The 24,400-nt window shown below is 38.9% G+C and overlaps 1 protein-coding gene across 2 annotated transcripts in view; it reads left to right on the top strand.

The window, feature by feature from the left end:
- Positions 1-24,400, top strand: part of ANO4 (anoctamin 4) — a 224,136-nt gene that overhangs the window by 79,717 nt on the left and 120,019 nt on the right. For both annotated transcript variants that reach the window (XM_086470602.1, XM_086470594.1), the window contains exon 3: positions 11,914-12,120. In XM_086470602.1, the coding sequence (XP_086326728.1) occupies positions 11,914-12,120 (207 nt within the window). The remainder of the gene's footprint in view (positions 1-11,913; positions 12,121-24,400) is intronic.

Raw genomic sequence — 24,400 nt, 5'->3', positions numbered from 1 at the left:
TTGATTCTGGATCTTAGATCTAATATGAAGAGGTACACATTGCTATTTCTCTCAAGGAGAATATAAGACAACTTTATGTAGTTATTTCTAACTAGGCATTCGCCTAGGGAAGGAATGAAGTAGGTGGATTGGTTGATTGTTTTTATGTTGTTTTTTGTTGTTTGTTGTTTTTTTTTTTAAACAAAAAAGGATTTTGCATTTGGAAGGCTTTGATGTTATTTTTTGTTGGGGGTTTTTCGTTGACTAGGATGCCCATCAGTATTTTTAGGTTAAAGTGCCCTACTAATTGGCTTTACTATTCTCTTTGTTTCTCAATCCATTGCTGCTCCTGTATGTCAGTTTTCTCTTTGTGGATGGTATACCATCATAGGAGCAGAGCATACAACCATCTTTAATTGTTCAGATGCTGCATATATCTCAAAGATGGTGCCAGTTAATGACATATTAAGCTCCTCTCAGAATCACTACTAGCAAGTTTCAGGATTGTATAGACAGTTTTGGTGAGGAAATTTCAGCTTAGGAATTGTTCATGAAGATTGCATTCTACGCATCCGCTGAACTGCGTGTTCTTGGCTCTGGGCAAAATGGTATCTGTGAAGAGAAACAGACTCTCTTCCTTAAGTGTCTGGTTGTTTTAAATCCTCAAAACTCCTGTGATATTTGGAACAAATTCAGCATTCTCAGACTGGAATGTTCTTACAAATATAACTTTACAAATATATATAGTGATTTTTTTTAATTTTTTTTTTTTTTTTTTTTACTTTCTGTTCATGGTTTTGGAAATGAATGAACAATAATGGGACATAGAGTGTCAGAGATATGAGTGAAGAAAGGAAAAGTTTTGTGAAAGAGTATTTGTGAATGTCCTTTCACTGAGAAGGTGTCAGTCACAGCATCTGAATCTAGGCACATGTTTCTTTTTATAGGTTCTTTCTACAATCAAGCTTTTTAGGTGGATTCAGAAAATTTGTGTCTTTTCTGTGCATCCTCTAAACCTCTAGGAATATTCAACTAACATCCAGTGTTTTATGTAGTGCAGAAGTCTGTCTTGCATACTTAACGTGTTTTCCTGAATTGCTAGTATATCAGAGAATTATTTACACATGAAACAATCGCAGGCCCTGCCCTTGTACAAGGCTGTTATTCAGTAAATGAGTTAGAGCATGGACTGTTTTTACAAAAACGGCTCAGTATGTTACAGACCTCACATCCTACAATGTAGTTAGCGCATTTTTATGGCCTCCGACCATTTCTTCTGGTTCTACTGTAAAGAGCTCAAGAAATTAAAATGGTATCAATCAGCAGAGCCTTTCTTTCCATCTCTACCTACTAATCTGCCAGATTCAGACAATCATTATGTGAGTACTGTCATCTTTTAGTCAACAGGTCTTTTAGACTTTTTGGTCTTCCATCAGAAATACAATCTAGCTCAGAAGTAAAGTAAGCAAGACCTGTGCTTTGCTCAATCCAGATCAGCATAAGTTGAGAACAATCAATTGGATCCCTGTGAGGAACGTATGTACGAACATGGCAGGTTTACATATTCTTTTCAATAGCATCTTGTTATTGTTAATTGCCTGGAGTCTTGCCAGAAAGATGAGGTGACAGATGAACACAGATTTTCACTGGCATCTGCTGCACACTACAGCTGCCATCCCCTCTGGGGATTGCCCTCACTTTATGACGATTTAGAAAGCTTGGCACCATAGTCTTTATGACAAACAAAAGCATTACTTGCCAAGAGAGAGTGTGCTGGAAATTAATGATGCACGAAAGACAGACAAGTAGTACACATGCCTCAAAATTTCTGATACAACTGGTCCTTGTTAACACTTCTTTTCCATAGGAGAGGCTGATGGCAAACTTAGGTGTTTCAGCAAGCGTGGCTGTGGAGAATGCTGCTTCTTCCTTGCAGAGCCATGCTCATTCAGGCTCTGCCAGAGCATACCACTTCCAGCCTGCGTGAGAGCTCTTTCCCCAGGAGGGGGTGGGAGGCTTCTGGGCCTCCCTCCAGCTGAGATCCAGCGTCAGACCCTGGACATGTGAGGTGCTGGGGCCTGGGATGGGCCCATGGGTCCCAAGCTGTAGGAACAACCTGTATGTCCACAATGGACAGTCGCTCGGAGGGCAAAAACCCTCCTAGGCATTGGACTTGACCCAGCACATGCGACCTGTTTAGTCAGACACACATCTGTCCAGATGCATGTTTACTCTAAAAGTATTTTGTTCCAGCAATATACTTTGCTGCAATGTGGGATATAAGATGATTTCTCCCATTTGGAGGAGGGGGGAGAACTAACATTTGTTGTCTTAGTCCCTGCCCCTGAAGCTGTCAGCTATATAGGATCTAATTAAAATTGTTATCAGTGTAAAAGCCAACTGATGGTTAACAAAACTATCTGCAGAAAGTATGGCTGGGGCTGGCCTGGTGCTGGAGCACCGAGAGAGTACCAATGGTGAACTCGTCCCCTGAAACTGGACGCAAAATACAAAGTTAAATTAAGACTAGTTGCTGCGCTGAAAATTGTTAGTCTGCGTTGTAGAGGCAGACACATTCAGATGTATCCTGAGCTATCTTTTTTTCCCATCTGTGAAGTCTCCTGGGTTTTTTACTGTTTCACAGATGATGTCTCAGACTGATTGCACTGTTCTGCATTATAGAGAATATCCGATTAAATGAGATAAAATGAGACTTGTGGTATTTGAAATGTAGCAGTTGACATTCAGGCAGCACATTAAGATGTAAAAAAAAAAAGAATTATCTGCTTTTAAATCTACCTACACTCAAAATATATCTGCATGGCTAGTGCTACATTTCATTCTTCAGCCAGTAAAAAGCATCTGGGACTTGACTTGGTGCTTTGTTTCACAGGGCATTGCGGTTTGCCCTATGTTTGTACTATGTGTCAGTGCTGCGTGTGGTTTTTTTGTACCTTTTACCATATGCATATGGGCAAAAGGCTCAAAATCAGTGCAGACAAGTTTAATGAGAAAGCTCTTGATTTTGAAAATCAGAATAATAGCTAGCTGTTAAGAAAGAAAACAATTTTGATTGCAGTGCTTAACACCAGTGAAAGTAAGTTTTAAATCATCTCAGTGTTCTGAGTGTATTTTTGGTTAGTAAATGCTGTGCATATATAGTAAAATGAATAAGACAAGAGTTACTGCATAGTTTCCAAATCAGTAAGTGCCACTTAAGAAGACAGATCCAATCTTCCATTTTTTTTTTAAGAAATAGATATTGCTTCAAAGAAAGAAGTGTTGACATGATGGTATTTATTGTGACAGAAACTGAGATATGAATCCATTGTTTTTGTATGAACCTACATTCACTCTAGTGCAAATCTATTCTACTTGCTTATAGAGACAGTGAGTCAAAAAACAGAATACCCAAGCCACAGAAACTCTAATATTATTGCAATTTTTTTGCCTTTGAATTTATTTTGAGCACTTTCTGAAGTCACTTTTCAATATAATGCTTAAAGTATTTCTATCAGAATTTTGCTTCTGGACAGTTGAAATATATCATCTTGGTTGAACTTCTTGTTTTCACTATATTTGGGTTTATTCTTTTGATGTGTTTTGCTTTCTGTTTTTAATTTTTATGTTTTGAATTATTTCTTACTATTTGTATATTACAGCGACATTAATTGATGATTGGTATTACATATGGTGTTTCAGTAATTGAAACGATAAGTGGTTTTTGGCTTGCTCAGAGGCAACTGGTATTCTAATTGATAATTTGTATTCTATTTGATATGTTAAATTACATTTTTCAAAGTGTCAAGTAATTACAAAATAAGAAGCCAGGATATTCCAGTCCAGATAAGGTCAGATTTATTTTCTAAACAAAATTTTTGACACCAGCTCTTGACTTTGGGACAATTTTTTTTCCTAATAATTAACAATTTTTTGGTAGAGAAACATTCTACTGGATTTGCTTTATCAGCCTCAGTTTTTTGTTTCTATTTTGTCTATCAGATTTCAGGACAAGGCATTCTTTCTCACTGCTATTTTCATACTGGGGCAAGAAAAGGAACTTTTTAAAATTGTTTTTTTCAAATTACTTTTCAGAATGCGTGTAGTTCTAATACTGTTAAAAGTCCAGTTGTAACAATAAAGTAAGTCAAAGCAGATACTAAAACAAACAAAAAGAGAAAAGTAATAAACACAACAACAGAAATTCAGGCAACCCCAGTAAGAACTCATCTAGGATGGTGACAACACTGATTGCGGCTTGCTGGGCAAACTGAAGGGGGGGCATATTTTGCACACAATAGCTAGACATTTATCCCAGTAGCCTGGAAATGTAGCAGCATATATATTTTCTTTTTGTAGAGAGGAACTAAATAACGAATTGTTAGACAGAAATAAAAATACGAGACTAATAAACTAACCAAATTACGCATCTTCAGGAAAAAAGTTCCATTTATTCACCTGGGCTCATATGGCTTACATAGGCAGCACCTTGTGTTCAGCACCATGGTCCCACAACATGCCCATGACAGTCACTGGTAAATCAACAGCAACCAAAAAGAGCTTTATATTCACTTAGCTAAGCTTCTTTCTTCACTCATGCCTAAGGAAGACAAGTGGTTTTTCAGACTGTCATGTAGACCATTAAAGTAGGACTATTATAACTCTCTCCAAGACATTTTCCTGACTTCAGGTTGTTATCTTGCATCTCTGTGAGCACTACTGGAGTTTTTCAGTCATGCTAGATAATCACTGTTGAACTCTAGCTTGTTGTAATTTAATAAATCACCTTCGGGACTATAAAAGCAACCCTTTGATGGTGGGCCTAAGGTAAGCAAGACATTTTTATTCATTAGGACTTTGACACACTTAAATGAACACTGGCTCTGGATGCAGTTAAACCACAGGTAATGTAGCCACTTTCGTAGGGGAGAATAAGCTATTCTGGCCTAAAGCACATTTGCAAGTGTAAACCTATAGTCCCCTGGAGTCTGCTGCTCTTTAACTGTTCATTTTTAATCTTTTCTAAAGCTGCATAAACCCAGTGTGTACACAAACCCCTTCTTCACGGGGTTCTAGTTCAGACATGCCTTTGATCACAGTTCAAAACACAAATCCTGGCACTATCAGTGACTGGTAGTCACACGGGATGATGCTACCTTCCTCCCATTGAAGGAAGGTAATTGAAAAAAAAGTGCAGTGACAAATAATACACCTTTATGAAGATCTGTTTTGCTGATAGAAAAGGGCTGTACAGTGATGCTCTTACAGAAGTGATAAACATGAGACCTAGAAAGCAACTGAAGTGGAAAAAGCTGCAACGCACAAATGAGAGAAATAATGCAGTATTATTTCCTGCAGACTTTGCTTAACATAGGAACCTGAAGCAGCTGGGTTAGGAGGGAGATCCCTGATTCACTGGAAAATTGCCTGGAGAGCTGGCAAATGTGACAGGGAGGCAAAGCCCATCTTACAAGTTATCTTGGGGCAAATGAAATTACAAGGGGAAGAACAAAACCAAACATTATTGTGCGACTGTATAAATCCGTGTTGAAGGCACAGCCTGAACATCATGGGCGTTTTTGGTGCTATTTCTTGAAACTTTCTTAAGGTCTATTTCAGGTCTTCTTTTCTTGAAAAAGTAGAGGAACAGAGGAGGAGTGACCAGGGGTGATAGGATGTATATAACAGGTTTTATTGGTGAGCAGCAACAGTGTAAACCAGGTCTCCTAAGCTTGGGAACAGAAACAACAGAGAGGGGTTATGGTCGAGCTCTGTAGTGTCATGAGTGGAATAGAGAGGTAAAGAAAAAGGGTCATTCATCATCTCTTTCAATGCAAAACTTCGGGGATGACATCTTTCAGACAAAGAAAAATAGCTATTCCTTCACAGGCTGTGTATTTAAGCTCCAAGGTTTCTTTCCATGGAAAATTATATATGCTAAAAATTTATGTCGATTCAGAAGCCATCAGGACAATGTTTTTGATAGAAAATAGGGAAAAAAGTAACATTTAGGAAACAGTTTCTGAAACTACTGTAGTTCTTGAAAATCCTGTCATCTCTCCAATATTTGGGAAGGAGCTGGCGGAAAGACCATGCAAAGCTTCAGAAAACTGAATACACGTAACCTGGTGAGATGCAGTGTTAGTCTTTCTCTCCAGCCAGTCCAATTCCAGGGAAGTTCTGTAACTAGTAGCTTTTCTGTTTGCTAATTTAAAGGTTTTCAATTGTGGAGGTTTTTTACATCTGATGTAGTCAGAAGTGTTTCAACATTTTTAAAGCTATACTTGAAGCATAATCTGGGCTTAGATACCATTTCATGAATCATTTGTTACCAATGGCAAGGGACTTGATGCTGTGTGAGAGAAGTGATATTTAAACTTCTGAAAAATGATTTAGTCTAGTGTGGGAATTCTAATGCTGTTGTAACATTTTCCCCCAAGATGTAGAGACAGATAGCCATGCTTTTCTGGATGTATTTGTTATTAAGTAGGGCCTAGGGTGTGGAAAAAAGAGGGAACTGCCTTTAGACTATGCTTTCAGGCATGTGTACACAGGGCAGCAGGTGAAATTTTCTCTCATGCTCATTCATTTCCTCCTAGGATTCAGAGCAAGCAGAAGTGTCTATCATGGCATCAAGCATAGCTGTCTCTCTGCTAAGTCTCAGATGAAACCAGGTTTACATGAGAAACCTTCTAAGTTGCTTGCCCTTTCTGAGCTCCCCCTTATCAAGACTAGCTTCAAAATATGGAAAAGCTGAAGCTGTCTGCAGAGCATCATTGACTTTAATGGGAATTGTGGTAATTTGCACAAGGTGAGAAAAGGGTTCTTAACTTTTTAAGGTGGACAAATTAGCTCACTTTCTCCTTTTCTGGGTGTAAAAGTTGAAAGGAATTAAATACATAATTTGCTCATTTATATAGTGCACCGTAAAGCCTCATTTTCTGCTCTCTGCCCATGCTTCCAAAGTCCTTCCTTATGACCTTGCTTATCTGTGCCTTCATGACTGCAAGCTTTCCAGAGATGCTTCACTTCTTGTGACCCTACATGACCGAGGTTTTCTTCCTCGCTTCTTGCTCTGTGCTCCCCTGCCCTTGCTCTGCTACGAAAAGGGCCTTGCAGAAAGGGTCTACCTCAATCTGCTCCTAAGGCCTCCGCATAGGGCTGAAACAGAATAAAAGACCCACATAAAAGAGAGAAATAGCTGGAGCAATTTTTCTCTAACATGAGCTTCTGACAGTCTGATTATACCAAACTGAGAGGACTTACTGCACCTGCCAGCAGCAGTTTGTTATCCCAGAAAAGGTCTACAAAGCGGGTCAGGGCACTTGAGGCTAATTAAGCACTGTTAGCTAATGGATTGTTTACACAGCTTTGTAACTCTGCATTGCATTATTATTGCTTATTCATGTTCATATTATCTCTGGCTAGACACAGATACATCAGGAAGGAACCTATAAATATAAGCCTGTACCCTAAAGTGGTACAGAGTGGAACAGAACCGGAGCTGACCCAAACTTGACAGTCACTACAGGTGGGCGCCTCCCCAGGTGGAGAGGTTTCTCAGTCCTGGCACAGTATAATTTGGATACTTTGCCTTGCTGACTCCAGTTCTGGCACTAGAGTAATCTCCACCAGTGCTAGAGCTGCTACACTATGCTCAGTCGAATAGTGCAGGCATGCTGGATGAGGTCCACTGGGTGAAGATGTTGCTCCCTGCAGAGGTGCGTGGTGCACAACACCTGCTAGCCAGGGCTAAAACATTACCAAAGCAGATGCCCCATCAGATGCCTTGGCAGAGTGTGCAGCATGTGGTCATTCATCACTGTAATATCTGAAGAGCCAACAAAATATCACCGTCACATAAAACTTTGTACACAGGAACACTGCAGTGTTTTCTGCTTTTAGTAATTTCTCCCTCCTTTTTCTTCTTTGTGTTTGATTTTATTGCTTCCTGACTTGGAAACACTTCAATACTTCACTTTTAGTGTTCTCATATGCAGGTTTTATCTGGAGCATTATAAATTCTTTAGTGTCATAAGCATACTACCACTTTACAAGAGGCAAAATATGCTCAATGTAAAAGAAATGCTACTTTGGAAAAATTTATAATAAAAAGACATAGCTGGAAGCAATAAAAGTTAGCCAGCGGCAGGATAGAGGCTGCTCTTCCCTGCTGGCAAATTGCATGGCTGAGATGTGTTGGTAGGAAGGGAGTGAAGGTGTTTCTCTTACACGAACCTGCAAGCTCAGAGACATCAGAGGAGAACAAAAGGGCAGCAAGAAGAGCAGCTCCTCACAGAGACAAGAAGCTTCTATGAGAATAAAAAATTATAGAAATATAGGTAAAGAAGAAAAAGGAATGTGAAGGTTCAGAAATACAGAGAAGGATTTTTGCTTCATGCAAGAAAGGAAAAGACCTGAGTGATACATATAATACTTGAAGTCTCAAATATCATCCAGCTTCAAAACACTAAACTTCTACTCTCCCCTCTTAAATACTTGGTTTGCAGCCAGCCAGGTGCAGGTGACTGAGCCCTGTCCAGTGTTTAAATCTTTCACTTGCATTTGCACTGCAGCTCTCGGTCGAAATAGTGCTCGTGATCCATTATATTAAGTCAGAGGGAGAGGCAGGAGAAGCTCCTGGGTTTTGTAGCATCTATACTGCCTGTCACAGCATGCTGGTGTGCTTGTACCCAGCTACTGAGGCTGCCAAACTCACTTAAAAATGACTATGCTGCAGGGACAGGCACGGTCAGAGGCCATGTAGCCAGGCATGCAATGGCACTGTGATTTTGGTGTCAGCAGCTATATGGCCAAGCCTGAAGGCAGGAGAAAAACTCCACCAAACGTAGATAACTGAAGACCCAGTCTGCAGTGTACTGCTGGAGAATTTGTCTTTTCTTCTAGATGTCTTGTATGGGTATGGTCACGCTGCAAAAGTAATTGATGTCAACGTTAACATTTACTCTTCAGAGTTCTCTGTGCTGTTTTCTCACATCTCTGACCCACAAACCCCAGAATTCATCAGCAGCGTGGGTTATTTGCAGGAAGAATAGGGGGAGTTTACTCTAGAGTCTGCTTAGTGCCAATAGTTCACCAGGTTTTCATCTCACATAAGCTACATACTCTATTCCCAGTAGCTTTTCTGCTTCTGATTCCCCCTCCCTTTGTCTCTAATTTTCTCTGTGTTATCTGGGGATGTATTTTCAACTGCCGACATCTCTTTTTACGAGGACTTTCACCCACATAAAAACAAGGTAATACTGCACCTTATTGCAATCTCTCTTACATTTTTGCAGACTTCTGGTTTAACAAAAGAAACATATATAGAAAAGCAAGACTGGTCTCTCTCTGGAAAAATCTGAAGTGGTAATTAAATTAGGACACTTGCACCTTTGTCCTGTATTTAGTTCTCATGAAAATAATGGAAATCCACTCTCTTAGTCAACAGAATGTCTTGTGTGAAGAAAGTAACTGCAATGGCAGCAAAGTTGGGTGAAGAGTGCCCAAATATATTGAATATATTGGTGACATAACTTTGGTGTAAACTATGGTAGTTTTTAAGTTCTAAGTTTGTCCAAAGAATAATCTGTAAAATTTCCAATAATGCTGGTACATTCTTCCTCATGTAGTTTGGTGACATGATTTTATAGCACCCTTCTACACTGGACAAAACAAAAGGTTGCATATAACCAGAGTCAAGTTGTTGACTGAACATAATTTTGGATGTGATCAATCTGCAAATTTTGCAGTTCTTAGGAATAATGATCTGGCTGCAGTATCCTTTAATTTGATGTCTGAAAAAAAAGTGCTGCACAAATAGTTTAAGAAGCTGAGTCACAGCTGCACAAGAGTTTGCAGGCTGTTTTCAGAATGCAAAGAAGCAATTTACTTGAACCTCGGAGAAATGTAGCAGTTGGTTTATGTTTGGAACCTGTTCCTAAAATAGATCACTCATTTCATGACGAATGAAAGCACAGCCTTACTGACATCCAGATAGTAAGTGTGTGCCCATGCCAGGTTCATGTTTAGCATTGGTAGAATAACTTATTGACCCCACTTAAGCTTCAGAGTGATGATTGTTTTAAATGATACGACAACCAGTGGTGATGCTAAAAGAAACAGTTGTGGTTAATTTTTTAATACCTTAGGGATAGTTTCAGATCATTTTTAGCATCACAAGGTTCTAGTGACTGCACAAGAAGTAAAGAGCTCATTTTACAGCTGGGGCTTAGCTTCTCAATGTTTGAAGCCCCTTATGGCTACCCTATAGGGCTCACATGGTCAAAGAAATGTGTTGTCCAGGTATGCTCATTGTCATTCTGCTCACAGGGATTACTAGGCTGCCTTTACCGAGATGAATCAATTGAATAAGGTGACTAGGATTTGCTGTCTGTGCTAAAGAAGATGTGATTTCAACAGTCTTTAGAAACAGCTGGCAGTCACATTAGCCCTGTAACCGGGAGGTGTGTGAGCAGTTGCTGCAGGAGAGTCCTCATCCCTTCACACTTCCTGCAGGAGATCAGCTCTGGTGAAGTGCAGTAAAGTCAGGTAGTGATCATGCAGCTTCAATTCTGAATACACAAAGCCATCTTAAAGGAGAGCAATTGCACAGCCTTTCCTCACGTGTGCAACCCCACTGTTTTCACCACTTGCCTACGGAAGTGGCGGCTCTCTTCCCCTTGGTAGTATATTACGGATCAAAGTGTATTAAGATTTCAGAGATTCAGAACATCTTCTGTGACCTGGAGGTCCACATCCATTGACTTTTAGTGGAAGTGGAAGAGCAGTCATTAAGGCATTTTGGACATTTTAGTGAGGGACCTCTTTCACAAATTTGACCAATCTAATTAATGATGTCTAATGATTTTGAGTGACTGCAACCTACAATGTGCTTAAATATCCACACTTCCAGGTTTTAGGGTCTGCTTTTCCATCTACTTCTCAGTTTGCCCATTTATATTCGGTAGAGGTTTTTTATTTGTTTTTTAAAACAAAGAGTGATTGCTGATAAAAGCAGTAAGAGTCACAATTAAATTAAGTGTAAAACAGTAGTGTTTTGTTGCCTGAAAGACACTGTCTAAAGATTTTTACCAGAGTATGTTGAGAGTAATTCAAATTAAGTTGGAGCAATCAATGTGAACGTAAGGAAATCAGAATCAGCATTTTTTATAGTAAGGTAGTATTTCTTTCTAAGGCTGTATAATAGACATATAGGAAATTTCAACTTTGCTTTTCTCTTTGGAAAAGTAAAGTCTGTTTTTCATCCCAATCTCTATTTAAAAGTTGGCTATGTGACAAATTTAAGAATGTTTGGTGTGAAAGATAATTTCCAGTGTTACAGGTGTTTCACATGCCTAGTGAAAGTAAAATTGTTTTTTAAGCTTGATGTCATGTTATTGTTGCTTGTAGCCTTATTGTTTTCCTCAAAACAGACCTTTATTTTTTCCTTAAAAGCTAGCTACCACCTGAAGTGTAGCATCTTTTCCATATGATGAGAATTCCTAAAAATTGTGAATGCTCAGAAGAAAAGAAACCATCATTGCCAAGTTCTGGTCCATCAATCAGAAAACCGTTATTTAATAAACTCTGTGGTAGTTACCTCATTAATATTGTCTTGTGTGAGCTGTGTGGGTTTTTTGAAGGAACGGAAGATAATTCCTCCTGCAGGCCAGTAATGCAGTAAACCATGACTGTGTATTAATTTAAATATCTATTAGTGTGGCTGACTCTGATGTCTGCGGCAGAGCAGCAAAGATGTTCACATTTTTAATTTTCATAGAAAATTCATGTTTCTGTCATTTTGGTTTTTTGTTGTTTTCTTTTTTTTTTCTTCAAGAAGGCTGTTACATCTCCATTTTAAAGAATTTTTGTATTTTAGTTATTCCATGCTGGTCACTTGTATCTAACAGCACTAATTCTTATTCCTGTCAGGTATAAGTTTATCTATTCATGGGGCTGAAAAGCGTGTGCAAATCTGTCAGAGGAGAACTGCAGCAAGCTACCCAGTGTCACAGCGTCCGCCTGTGGTCGGGCATCCTTCACTCCCACAAGTCAGAAGGTCAATAAAAATGGAAGCCTCATCTTCTGGATCTAGTATTTCGGCAGTCACTGGTGGAAAAGGAAAAGCCCATCAACCAGGTAACAGATCTGCCTTGACACCTTTTTCAGTTCCCTTTCTTTTGTGAGATGCCATGGTGTCGTGAAGGTGGTATTAACAGCATCAGATCATGCTTGCATGGAGATCAATCTCTTGATTGTCATAGATATTGATTGACTTTTTGTCTATGTTTAGTATGGGTTTTGTCAGCTATAGACTATAGGGAGTAACAGCAGTTGGGACAGCTGAAAGTGGGAAATAAAAATATATGTTTAATCATAAAAAATATACAACACGTAGTGGTATCCAAAATGTTAATAGAGAGAGAACACTTTGGGCTATGTTTTTTTAATATTGCTCCCCTTATATATGTTTAATTTTGATAAGCCCTGAGCTAATGGCAATACTCTAGAGGCTACAGGCATCCCCTGTGGAACTTGATAATTGACACTAATGTTGGTTTTGAACAAAGGCACAATCCAGGGTGTAGATCAAAGTCTTGCTGCTAAAATGCAAACAAAAATCCTAGATCTGAAGGAGATTTTACAACATATATTAACTGGTTAACAAAATGAAACTTTTTAAAAGAAAGGCAGAATCTCCTGAGAACCATCAAATTCTAATTGACATCATGAGTTCATTCCTTGTTATGTTAATTGCCAGAGCTATTTTAGAAGGATCTTTTCTTGTAACAGGGGAGTACATTTGTGCTGGCCACATTCAGTCATTCTTCACAGTGAAAATTAAACTCCAAATTTCTTTCCTGAGTACAGCAAATTAAGGCTACCCACGAAGTTAGTTTTGTAGCTTCCAAATTGAAGGGCCTCAATAATCTTCCAGTGTTGCTGCCCAGGAAAGGGCATGATGCACCCTGTGTGCAGCTACTTGGGTGCCATGGGGCAGAGTCTATTTGTGCAAGACAGACAGTTCTGCCTGCAAACCCTTAGCCTGCTTCCATTACCTTGCAGATTGAATAAACAGCTTAATTTTTGTAGATGTTGAAAATTTAGATTATTTATTGTGGGTTGCTATGCAGGTCTACTGCCATGAGTTTCATGCACCCATACTATTTAGTCACCATAATCTTTGTCAACATAGATTAATTAAGAATTTATAGTGACTCATAACCATATGCTTTGTTTATTTCATTTCCTCTGTTCACTTGTTTGTCCTTCTATTTTTTCAGCTTCTATGTTTTTTCTTTGAAGTACAGAAATCACTACTACAGAAATGTTGTTGCTAAAGATACATAATCACAACTGCCACATGTTAAAAGATTGACAAAAACCACCTGCACCACAGTTTGTGAAAAAATTATCTTGAACATGCATAATAACTATGTTCATTTTGAGCTGCTACACATTCTACATCTATGTGTTGATAGATATGGCCGGTACTCTAATAAAGATTGAGAAAAAGATCCCCTTTTAGGTAGACCCCAGAGGTTTCCTAAAATGGAGCTCATTAGTGAGCATCATTTGGATGACGATTCTCTGAGGAATTTAGCTTTCAGTACAGCCCCATGAGATTAGTTTTGTCTATCGTATTCTGCTCTTTACACAATAACAGCATCTATGACCTACAGAGAACATGCTTGGTAGCTTGGTTCAAGGAGGCATTTAGTATTATAAGCTTCACTGAAGTTAAGAGGAGTTAACAGTACTCAGATCCTCAAAGGCTGCAGATTTTCATAAATATGTTGTCTGACAGATGTCTTCTCTTAGCCAGCTTACAGCGTCATTGTTTCATCTGGAATGAAATAATGTTTTTGTGATTTAGCTCTGACTTTTTGATTCTGTATAAGAATACTAAATTTGTCTCTGTGTCCAGGTTAAATTACAACCATTTGAGCTGTATGCAAGTAGAGTCTAAGAAAGAATATGGTCAGGTAGCAATAGTAATAAATAGCACTCCTAAGAGAAAATTTCAATTTAAACCTAAAATAGTATGTTATTCATTCTTAGTCAGCCACAAAATAACAGCTGTAGCTTCATAAATGATTAGGCTATTAAACTAGCTGACCAATGGCAGTACCTGATCTAAGGCTGTACATTGGAAAGAAAATGTTCTGACATATATTAATTACTCAGGTAATGGATATTCCACAACCATTTTCCAAGCTATCCTGCTGCTATTGCATACAGTAAATTCCTCAGGTTTTTGTTCACTCTAATTTTAAATAGCTTGTACAATTTAGGTTCTTTCTTCTATTGGAGTGCTGTTATCACAGTCAAGTAGGTCTCACTGTTGGAGTAGTATACAGTATATTCAGTCTGAAATTTCCTTTGTCCAGTTAACAAATACTCCACACACGAAGACAGGCTGGCATAAGAGATAGTACAGAAAGGTATTCTGAGGACTTAAATTAGCATTTCTAATTCTTATCAGTCAGAGAGGCTAGAACCATAGAAAGGAAAGATCCTTGATAAAATTACAGTTATGAATGAGTGCATTTTTTCCCTCTAACAGCACACCGCTTCTGTTTTCTGCATACTACTTTGTTTCCCTTGGCCACTTTTTTTCTTTCGAGAATGACAACTTTGATTATTTGTCATGATTTTCTTTTTAATTGGCAGCTGTTTCCTTCCTGACTGAAGTTCATAGGTAGCTACATGCTAAGGAGGAGGAACTGTAGATATTGTTCAGTTTTACAGCACTCCTTTTCAGCTTTCTTCCCTGATAGTTTTATTTGTAGCTGGTAAGAAGCCAGAGGCTGATGACTTCTACCGTTACTCTGGGTGTTAGAGTGGCTAGCAAGCAGTGAGTTGTCTGTAATCTGCCTCTTTTTTAAAAAAAAAAAAAAAAAAAATTGTCTTGTGCAAGCTTGCAGAGTTTTTAAGCAGATCAGAAGGTGTCAAGTAACTGAAACAAAACACAGAAGAAAATGGAGAAATGAGCAAAAGAAAATGGCTATTGATGGTGAAGACTCCCAATACCTCTGCAGGCACCTTCTATTAGGAAAATTCCTCTCAGAAAGGAGAAAAGCAAAGACAAGCAAAGCAATGAGATGGTAAATTTAGATGCAATAGATGCTAAATTTAGATGCAATGGTATTAAGGTAAATGTGCGTTCCTTTCAGAATCATGGAGGGACAGTATTTTTAGTTTTGAGAAATCTCCAGTTACCGTCTCCCAGCTATGCAAGCAGATGTGATATATTGTAGTTAATGGGGCACTGGGCTACTGAAGTACAGAGTTCAAAATACTTGGGGCAAACATTTGGCTGGTATAAATTGTCACAACTCTCCTGAAGACATTTTGTGTTTGATGTGTCTCTGTTGCACACAGAAGGCTTCTTTTGAAAGCAATGGTAATGAGCATTTAGGTTGTCTGTAAGAGCAACAAAGCCAAGTACTGAACAAGCCTAGAGGAGGTTAAACTGTCATTCCAGTCCATTGCCTCAATGTCAGGGTTAGGCAAATCTGGGGATAAAAAAAAATGCTTGCCTCACTTCTGGTGACATTGTACAATTGCTATGGAGTAAGCAGGGCTTTAGTTTCTGGGTTTCTGCCTGCTACTTCCATTGATACTCTTCATTCCAAATCATGACAATGTTACTTTACTGCTTCCTGTTGGTGATGAATTTCTTTATTCTCAGACTCTGCAGAACTTGTCAAACCTAGGTTCTCTGGGAGTCGTTAAATTTGCTAGCTCTGGAAAAATTGCCTTGTTTAATAACTTTAAGCAGCTGTAAAGTGAATTCTTTCACTGTGTGAAACTCTGGAATCTTCTTAGGTCTTCTCTACCTGCAATGCTTGCTAACAATTGTTACCCATTTTGTAATAACAGGGATTCAAAGCTTCCCCAGCAAGATTTTCTTTCTCTGTGCTTTTTGTAAAAGCCTCTGGTTAAACCTTAACACATTTTGAGGTTTATATACAGAGAAGTGTATATATAATAATGTAGATATTCATTTATGTAACTTGCACAAATTATATCTGAAGGCAATCTACACATCCAACAGGAAGGGCTGTCTTTGAAATAATTAATTTACAGAATTTAGTAAATACATTACGTAAAGAGTCTTCACTCCAGGAAACACATAAAAATATTCTAAAAATTTCTGCTTTCAATAGTTTACTGTTCAAAAAGATCGCCTTCTAAGCCAAAGAACAGTATATTTTGGAATGGAGATTCCTTGCTACCTGAAATAATATAAGGCATATCCACGATACTTGGAAGAACTTTATGTTCAGTGGCAAGGAAACACCTACTGAAAGGACTGGTTTCTGGCATTGTGATGGACGTCTTGTGTTGTCAATGGAATTCAGTGACAATCTTTTTTTTGGCAATCTCTTACCTTTTTTGACAAATAGTACCTGATAGATACATTATAAGCGTTAAAGGAAGATGTGTTTGCCTTAGGCATGCTTTTCTTGACTTTTGAATCCTCTTTTTCTATTGGTCATCATACTATAGCATTTTTATTGATGCCTGTAGTTATTTGGCATCAAAATAAGAAAGAAGAGCTAGTGGCGTTGGCCAACAGAAAACTGGTTTAAGAGGCAAGCTAAAATGCATGGTTCATGAAACTGTGGCAATCAAAATTAAAGCAAAAAAGGAAATGTATGTTTAATAAGCTTAGTCACAACTAAATGACCTCTGAATCATCAAGGAAGCTAGAACTTCAAAAGGAAGAGTCCTTCAAAAATTGTAATTTACTGTGCAAAAGATATCCTTTTCTCATCACAAAATGTGCATACCTTTGTTTATGAATGGTCTTTTGAACCATCTGTGTGTGTTAGATGTGATTTGTTGGTTAAATCACATTCTCTTTGCTGACTGACAGGGTGTGTGGCATACATCTCTCTCAGACTAAAAGAATAAACTGCAAATAATTCTGACAGAAAGCTCTGTCATGCAAATATTTCTTTGCAGCAAACACATGCATGGTGGGGGAATGGCTGATGCAAACTCACCTGAAAATTTGAATTCACACTGACAGAAGTGCTGTTACCTTACTTGTCTAACCTTATTAGGGGAGCAGTCTTTTTCAATATGCCTTCTGCTGGGTGGGCATAGAAATTCCTCCCATGTGGAATGAAGCATGGAAAAAGTAAACAGATTTTAAAAACGTTCAATATTCCCTTCATTAAGCTAATTTCCATATTACAAAAAAAAAATGTTTACAAGAAATGTCCTTATGCAGAAGGGACATTAATGTCAATGAAATGAGCCTGCATACTTAACTTTTTATCTACAGCCTCTGTTCAACACAATGCAAGTTTAATATATCAGACAAAATTTCTCCCATGTCTGTATCTCAAGCGCATCATTCCTGCTGAGCACAGAGACAGTTCATTCTCCTGACTATTGGTGCTCTGGAGTTTCTGCAAAGCTCCTAACGAGAAGAACAGTTTGTCTCAATTACAATGAGGACCTTTTGTCACTGGGTTGAGCGACAGGTCGTCACATGGTGATTATGCCTTACTTTGAACTTAAGAGCTGAACTAGCTAGCAGATGACGCAGAGCTCGAAATCTTCTGTGGCTTTGCTTAGTCATTCAGCCCATTTCATTCACCACTTTACTTCTCTAGGGCAAAAGCCACTTCTTTGAAAATTCCTGTTCCTAAACTAAGGTCTCCTAAAATTTTGATTCTAGCAGTTTGAAGAACAGTTTTGCAAACTGTATGTTAAAAAGAAAAAAAAAAAAAAAAAAAACAAAACCAAAAGCAACCAAACCCAAAACCTAGAGGATAAAGCACTGTTTTTCAAAGCTGACTATCTTGTTTAATTTCAAAATATTTGATTTAGGCAGAAATTGTGTCCCTCTGTATCAATTTGTGCTGCACATGACACACACAAGTACTGATCCTATCTGGACCTTGTGCACGTTCTCAGTAAGGGGCTTAAAAAATAACATTAATACTTTTACGTGGTGGCTTTGAGGGTGTTCTACTTCTCTGGGGAGTGTGTATTTTTAAACTCATCTCTTTTCAAAGGCTTATTTTTTTTCCCTTCCTGCTTTGATCAGTCTCCTGTTTGCTGTTATAAAATGATCTTTCATCCACTCTTGCAATCAATTATGTATGGTTACTTTAAAATCAGTACAGCTCACCTTCAGATTTCTCCCAATAGCTGTTGTTAGTTTACAACATGTAGTCACCTCATGAAGGCTGCAAAATACCACTCGCTTTGGAGGCGGTCGCTCGTTCCACCCTCAGAGAGATTCCTCTCAAGGGGAAACTTGTCCAAAATAGGAACAGGTAGATAGATGTTGCTTTGCAGAAAACAGGGAATGTCACTGATCCCAAGGCAAGGTTATATTTATGCCCTGAGACCAGTGTACCAGAATTGTCTCAAAGAAATTAAGAAAATTCTTGATCACTCTAGCTTTTGCTGAAAAAAGTAGATAATATGTATAAAATTTTGCAATGTTTCTGAGAAAGTAATGCCCCTTTTCATTTAAAAAACAGCTTATCATTCAAGAAGCAATGAGAGAGACTTTGAATAATCAGTTATTATGTGCCTGTAATGCTTGACTGAAAAATGTGGCTTTTTCTTAGCTTTATAGTTCTTGCTTAAAAGAAGCTTAGCATTATGCAAGCCTCTATTTCTAATGTAAAATGTATTTCATGTATTCCAAGGAAAGATTCTTACAGGTAGACTGTCAAAAGATGGAACAAACTAGCTTCTACTTTGGCAGAGGTGCTTTTAAGATCAGAAAAGAGATTTGACTTTAACAGAGCTGCACAGCATTACTAATTTCCACAAAAGGTTTGTTCCAGTCCAAAAGACAGCAAGACCTCTTCACTAACACCAAGCCTGTTGATTCATTCTGAAATCTCAAAGTTAAGTCAGACTTTTGTTTATAATTTTTTTTAAAAAAGGGGAGGGTGAGTAGATATGATACAGATAAGTGCATCTAGACATCATAACCCACTAGAAAATCCAACCAGTACAACATACTGTGGTGCCAAAAAAGCCCAAAAGCCCCCCTAAATTGCATAAATCTCAACATCACAGCTTACAGCAGGTATAAAGGTAGCAGCAAACCAGAGGTTGCATCATTTTTGCTCTGTTCCTTGTTCCAGAAGAGAACTCCCTTTGGGTTGTGCAGACTGCTGCCCTTCCCTGTGCTGTGTGTGGCAAATGTCTCAGGAAAACAGAGCTATTCTCTGCATGCTGGATAACTCCACAGAAGCACAATATTTGCTAGTCACATCCTTGGGGTATGCAGTTCTGTACCATGCTAGGCTTCAGAGGCCCAATGGAGCACAAAGCACGTGCATTTTTGAGGTCTTCATTACTGATAACATCCAGCATACTTAAAACAGAAAAAGGGAGATAGCACTACAGTTTTGTACCTTATTTAGACCTTGCTTTAGGAATGCACCTAGCACAGGAATGGAATTTGACACCTGTTAGACTGATGGCATAAAGAAATAACCTGCACTCCGATGAGACTGGAAGGTTTTTAAGGGTCATCAAAACAGCACATAATTTCAAGGCCTTTTGTGCTGCCAGAATGTCTGAAAAGTATGACTCTTGCTATTCAGATGCTCTCCCACTGCTTGTGAAGGAAACTACTTAATACCAACTACTGAAAATAATCTCTTTTGGATAAGCATTCTGTGTAAACAGTCCAAAACTAGCCCATGCATTTTAATGGCTAAGCGCTCTATTTCTCCTTCGTGGGTCTTGGTAATTATAGTAGGTAACAGACCTTTAAAAGAAAGGCCAACTGCACCTGTATGTGGGGTTGGATTCCCATTGCTTGTGAGATGCTCTCAAACAAAGACATGGACCTCTTGGAGTGAGTCCAGAAGAGGGCCACAAAAATGATCAGGGGGCTGAAGCACCCTCTTCCGTGAGGAAAGGCTGAGAGAGTTGGAGTTGTTCAGCCTGGAGAGGAGAAGGCTCTGAGAACACCTCATTACAGCCTTTCAGTACTTAAAGGGAGCCTGTGAGAAAGATGGGGGCAATCTTTTTAGCAGAGCTTGTTCTGATAGGACGAGTAATAGTTGTAAACTAAAAGAGGGTAGCTTTAGACTAGATATAAGGAAGATTTTTTTTTCACAATGAGGGTGGTGAAACACAGGAACAGGCTGCCCAGAGAGGCGGTAGAAACCCCATCCCTGGAAATACATAAGGTCAGGTTGGACAGGGCTCTGAGCAACCTGATCTAGCTGAAGATGTCCCTGCTTGTTGCAGCAGTTGAACTAGATGACCTTTAAAGGTCCCTTCCAACCCAAAATATTCTATGAAACCTTCCAATTCAGAAGTCTCTAAATCTCCACAAACTGGAAGGGACAGACTGGGGATAGACAGGATATGCTTGCCCTGTTCATATTCCCTTTGCCTAAGCTGTCAGAAATAGGATCCTGCACCGGACAGACCTCTGTTCTTCTTTAGGATAACCATTTTCACATTCCTGTGCTCATTCCTCAGTGGTCTCAGGACAGATGAAGTTCCCAAAATGATTTAGCTACTGGTACTTCCTGCAGGAATGAATTGCCAGGATGTGTTTAGACTGTGAAGGCAGTCATAGGCTACGGTATAATGTGAGTCTGTATAATTTGTTGTTACATTAATATCCACCTGGACAAGACATCTGGTATCTTGTAAAAACTGTCTTGATGTCCCATGTTATAACGAAGTAAATCTTTGGTGCTCTGAAGTTATCTGCTAGGTCATGGCTCTTATCCCCATGCAGCCAAGTTTTCTGCTTGTTGAGTCAGTAAACTGCTGACTTGAGAACTGGACAAGCTTTTTGCAATAAATAGTTTATTCAGCAAATGTTTTCTTCCTCTCCTTTTTATGAATTGCCTGCTAGCAACTCTTGATATTGTTAAACGTAGATGGTAACTAAGGGATTTATCATTCACAAGTAGTTTTTCAAACACAAACAAATGTTTGAACATACACGATAGTGATCTTTGATAGCTATGTTTTCATATGTGCACTCACAGTGTAAGAAGAAAGAGGTGGAACTAAAAGACAGTCATTCTTACTGTGATTTTTATACAAATGAGAGTGATAGGAAATGGGATGAACTATTTGACCCATTTAGATCCCGGACTTCTTTCTAGGTTCTCATTTGCAACATGCAACTGTACAGAAATGTCTCTCCTTAGTTGCACGCTGTGCCTTTGTGCTGTTTTCAGACTGCCTCCTGTGCATTCCAATCCCAGGTGTTGTGGCACTTGAAAAGGATAGCTTCCTTCCCAGTAGGAGAGCACACCCTTCAGTTCCCTGTCTCTTTGTATTATCAGTGGAGTGCTTCTAGGGGGCGGTTCCAAAGGCTCATTGTACAACACTGTCCCTCTATTGACTGTGTAAGGACCTGCACAGGGGGCATGCAGAGCCAAGTAATTGGAAATATTAGGCGTAGGAATATGAGACACGGTCTACTTGGGGCTTCTGTGTGGACATTTGGGTCCTTTCAACTCTCAGAACATTGAGGCATCCTCTGAGCATAGATGGGAAATGAAGAAAGAGGCGATGTGCTTTTGCACAGCAGTCCAATGGTTTGGGTGCTTGTCCATGTGGGAGACGTGTTATCAGGTCTCCTCAGCTGTTGTCGCATCTGAACTTGCTGCTTAAGAGATGCCTCACTCTTGATGGTAAGAGCATGGTGTTGGTGGCTTTGACTGTCCTCATGCCCACAGTCAGTTCTGGGCAGTGACCAAATTAGAAATACAAGAATTGAGAGCTAGCAGGACCCTGTCCCCATAGCCTAGTGTCTGGGCTATTTTGACAGTCAAGGAGGTTTTCAAGGTATGGCTTTGCACCAAGGGCTATCCATCTGTTTTGTCTGTGATTGTCTGTGGAAAAGGCCTACACAGTATGAGAGAGAGAAATAATGAACAAGTGCCAAACATAGGACTCCCTACTTCTCTGTAGTTAATTAGCTGAGTGGACTTCTCTGTGTTTGATGCCAGCCAGGGTTTAACAGAGGGGAGAAAGGACAGTACATGTCTTCAGAATACCTTAGTCTGTGATAAACTAGCAATAATAGGTGTTTAGAAATCTCCCCTTCACTACTGCTACTTCTGGAAGATAAGAAAAGAGTTTGTATTAATGTAATTAAACATATGTCATGCCTTACAGTTTATTGCAATACAAAGGGAAACTATTTTTAAATTAACTTTCAGAAATAATCCCAGTATTGTTGTTACCACATCCTTGACATGGCCATGCACAGAGACATCTATGGCATAGGTTCTTCATGCTAAACACAGTGATTTGAGGTTTGAATTTTTTTTTTTCTTAACGTTCATGGGACTGTCTTATGGAAAATGAGGTAGCCCTATGTATTTATTCCAATAACTTTCAAAACTAAAATGGCATTTTTTGTGCTTTTATACTCAGCTTTTGATTCTTGGGCACTAACATGAAGATGCATTATTTTATCCATGATCAGTGAGAAAACCATTAAGATAAATGGTGTTTTCTGTGTAGTGAAGGATTTCTTTAGCTATGCTGAATAGTGACACAGTATACGCTTTTTTTAAGGTAATTGGTAAACCAACTAAGAGTATCAAGAATTATATCCAAGTCCTTAAGTATTTATAGACATATATGGCAAGCTACCAGGTCAGAGGTTTTCTAAAGGTCTGCAAATATTTCCACAAGGTGCCCAATCTTTTCAGTCTTGGAAGTACATTGTGTATTAGTGCTGTTATGATGGAGTGTTTTAATCAGAAGTCTCCAAAGGCCTCTCTTTCGATGTGTGTGATTACCTACTATTTAGAATTCTTCCAAAACTGTGGATGTGCTTTGTAGATAAATACGGGCAAATCCTGTAACCTACATGCATACATTCTATGACTCAGAGAACAGATTTTTTCTGATTTAATAATTGAACCAACATGCTTTTCATCCTTTGAGGTGCGTCTGTGCAGTGCAGTCATAGGATGGATGGTGGGAATACCCACTCATCTCTAATTAGTAGAGACCCTTCAAAACAAATAAAGGAGAAAGTATCCTATTTTATGTACTACTTTATGCATCAATGAGTAAATCAGAGTGAATGCCATGAGCCAATTTAAAATATGACTTCAGTTGAACAAAACCATCTCAGTAAGTTCAGAAAAATCTCAGGCTGATTTAATAAAATCACATAAAAATTGATGAATGTAATATTTAACTTCATTTGTGTTTCTTCATTTCTCATGTTTCTATGGAAAGAGGATCTTTCCCTCCCAACCTCCCAGGCAATATTGCTTAGAGTTTACTCAGTGGGATGTGTCACTGATAAAGCATAAATCAGCAGCTGCTAACACAAGAAGGAAATGCTACAGCCAGGCTAGTAATCCCTCAATAGCAACAGCGACGCCAAATACTATCTTGGTTTGTGGTATTTGAGATCCATGGTAAGATAAAGACAATAAATCGCTTTGGGACGTGGGAGAGGACACTGGCTTTTTTCAAAGATCGGCTAGGCTAAAACCTCTCTGCCAACAAATCATCAATAATTAATTTGTCCAGTCCACGACCTATCACATAGGTGTTGTTTCTCTTAGCTAAAAAAATGCAGCACTCCCTCCTGCAAAGTAAGTGCTGAGGGAGAGGGAGGAGGGTAGAAGCAAATGTGCCCTGATTTAAGTCTGTTTATTGATACCATGATGATCATGGGAGAAGAAAGTGTTCCTGCAGCCACGTATGTAAAAGTTATGTTATTGGCAGGTGCATTTCTTTTCCTCTTTGTGTCGGTGAAGATAAGTTTGTGATTAGCCATGTATTATATTGCAAATGATTGGTAGAAAATTACGCCTACAATTTTGAGTGAAATCAGACTGGATGATGCTGCTGATGAGATACTTGTGCAGTGAGGTCAGATGTTAAGGCTACTGTGAATCAGAGAAACGTATACAAGACCATCACTGGCATGGATTGCTGGAAGCTCCCCATACTTCAAATGGGTCAAATATAGGAGAGATCTGAATGCAGCAAACTTGTCTTGTCTTGGGGAAGAGGGGGTATTTTGTATTTGTCAGTACTGTCATTATTTTGCTCTAGCTAGGGTTGAAATGGAGAAGAAAGGTTGATGGATTTGAGGATGCAAAAATGTAATGGTATATGTTAAAAGTGGTATCTGAGTGTTTAACAAGAAACTGAATGGTATCAATTGCAAAGCTGCTTAACTGAAGTGCTGTTCATTGCTTACGCCTCTACATTCATCCTACTGTTTATATGTCTCTTCCAGCAGCTACAGTATTTTTCCTTGGTCCCTAGAATTCTCTTCTGGGGCAAATCCTAGCCTCCCACCTCCGAGGCCATCTGCAGATTTCCCTAGGCTGCTATTATATGAACAATCAGCTGTCTCACTTAAGAAATTCTCTTTGTTCTACATCATTAAATGCAGACTCCTGCTGCT

This window comes from Leptosomus discolor, chromosome 1 (genome assembly GCF_034619465.1).
Source record: "Leptosomus discolor isolate bLepDis1 chromosome 1, bLepDis1.hap2, whole genome shotgun sequence".
NCBI classification, from domain to species: domain Eukaryota; kingdom Metazoa; phylum Chordata; class Aves; order Leptosomiformes; family Leptosomidae; genus Leptosomus; species Leptosomus discolor.
This window is presented reverse-complemented; position numbering and strand designations above follow the sequence as displayed.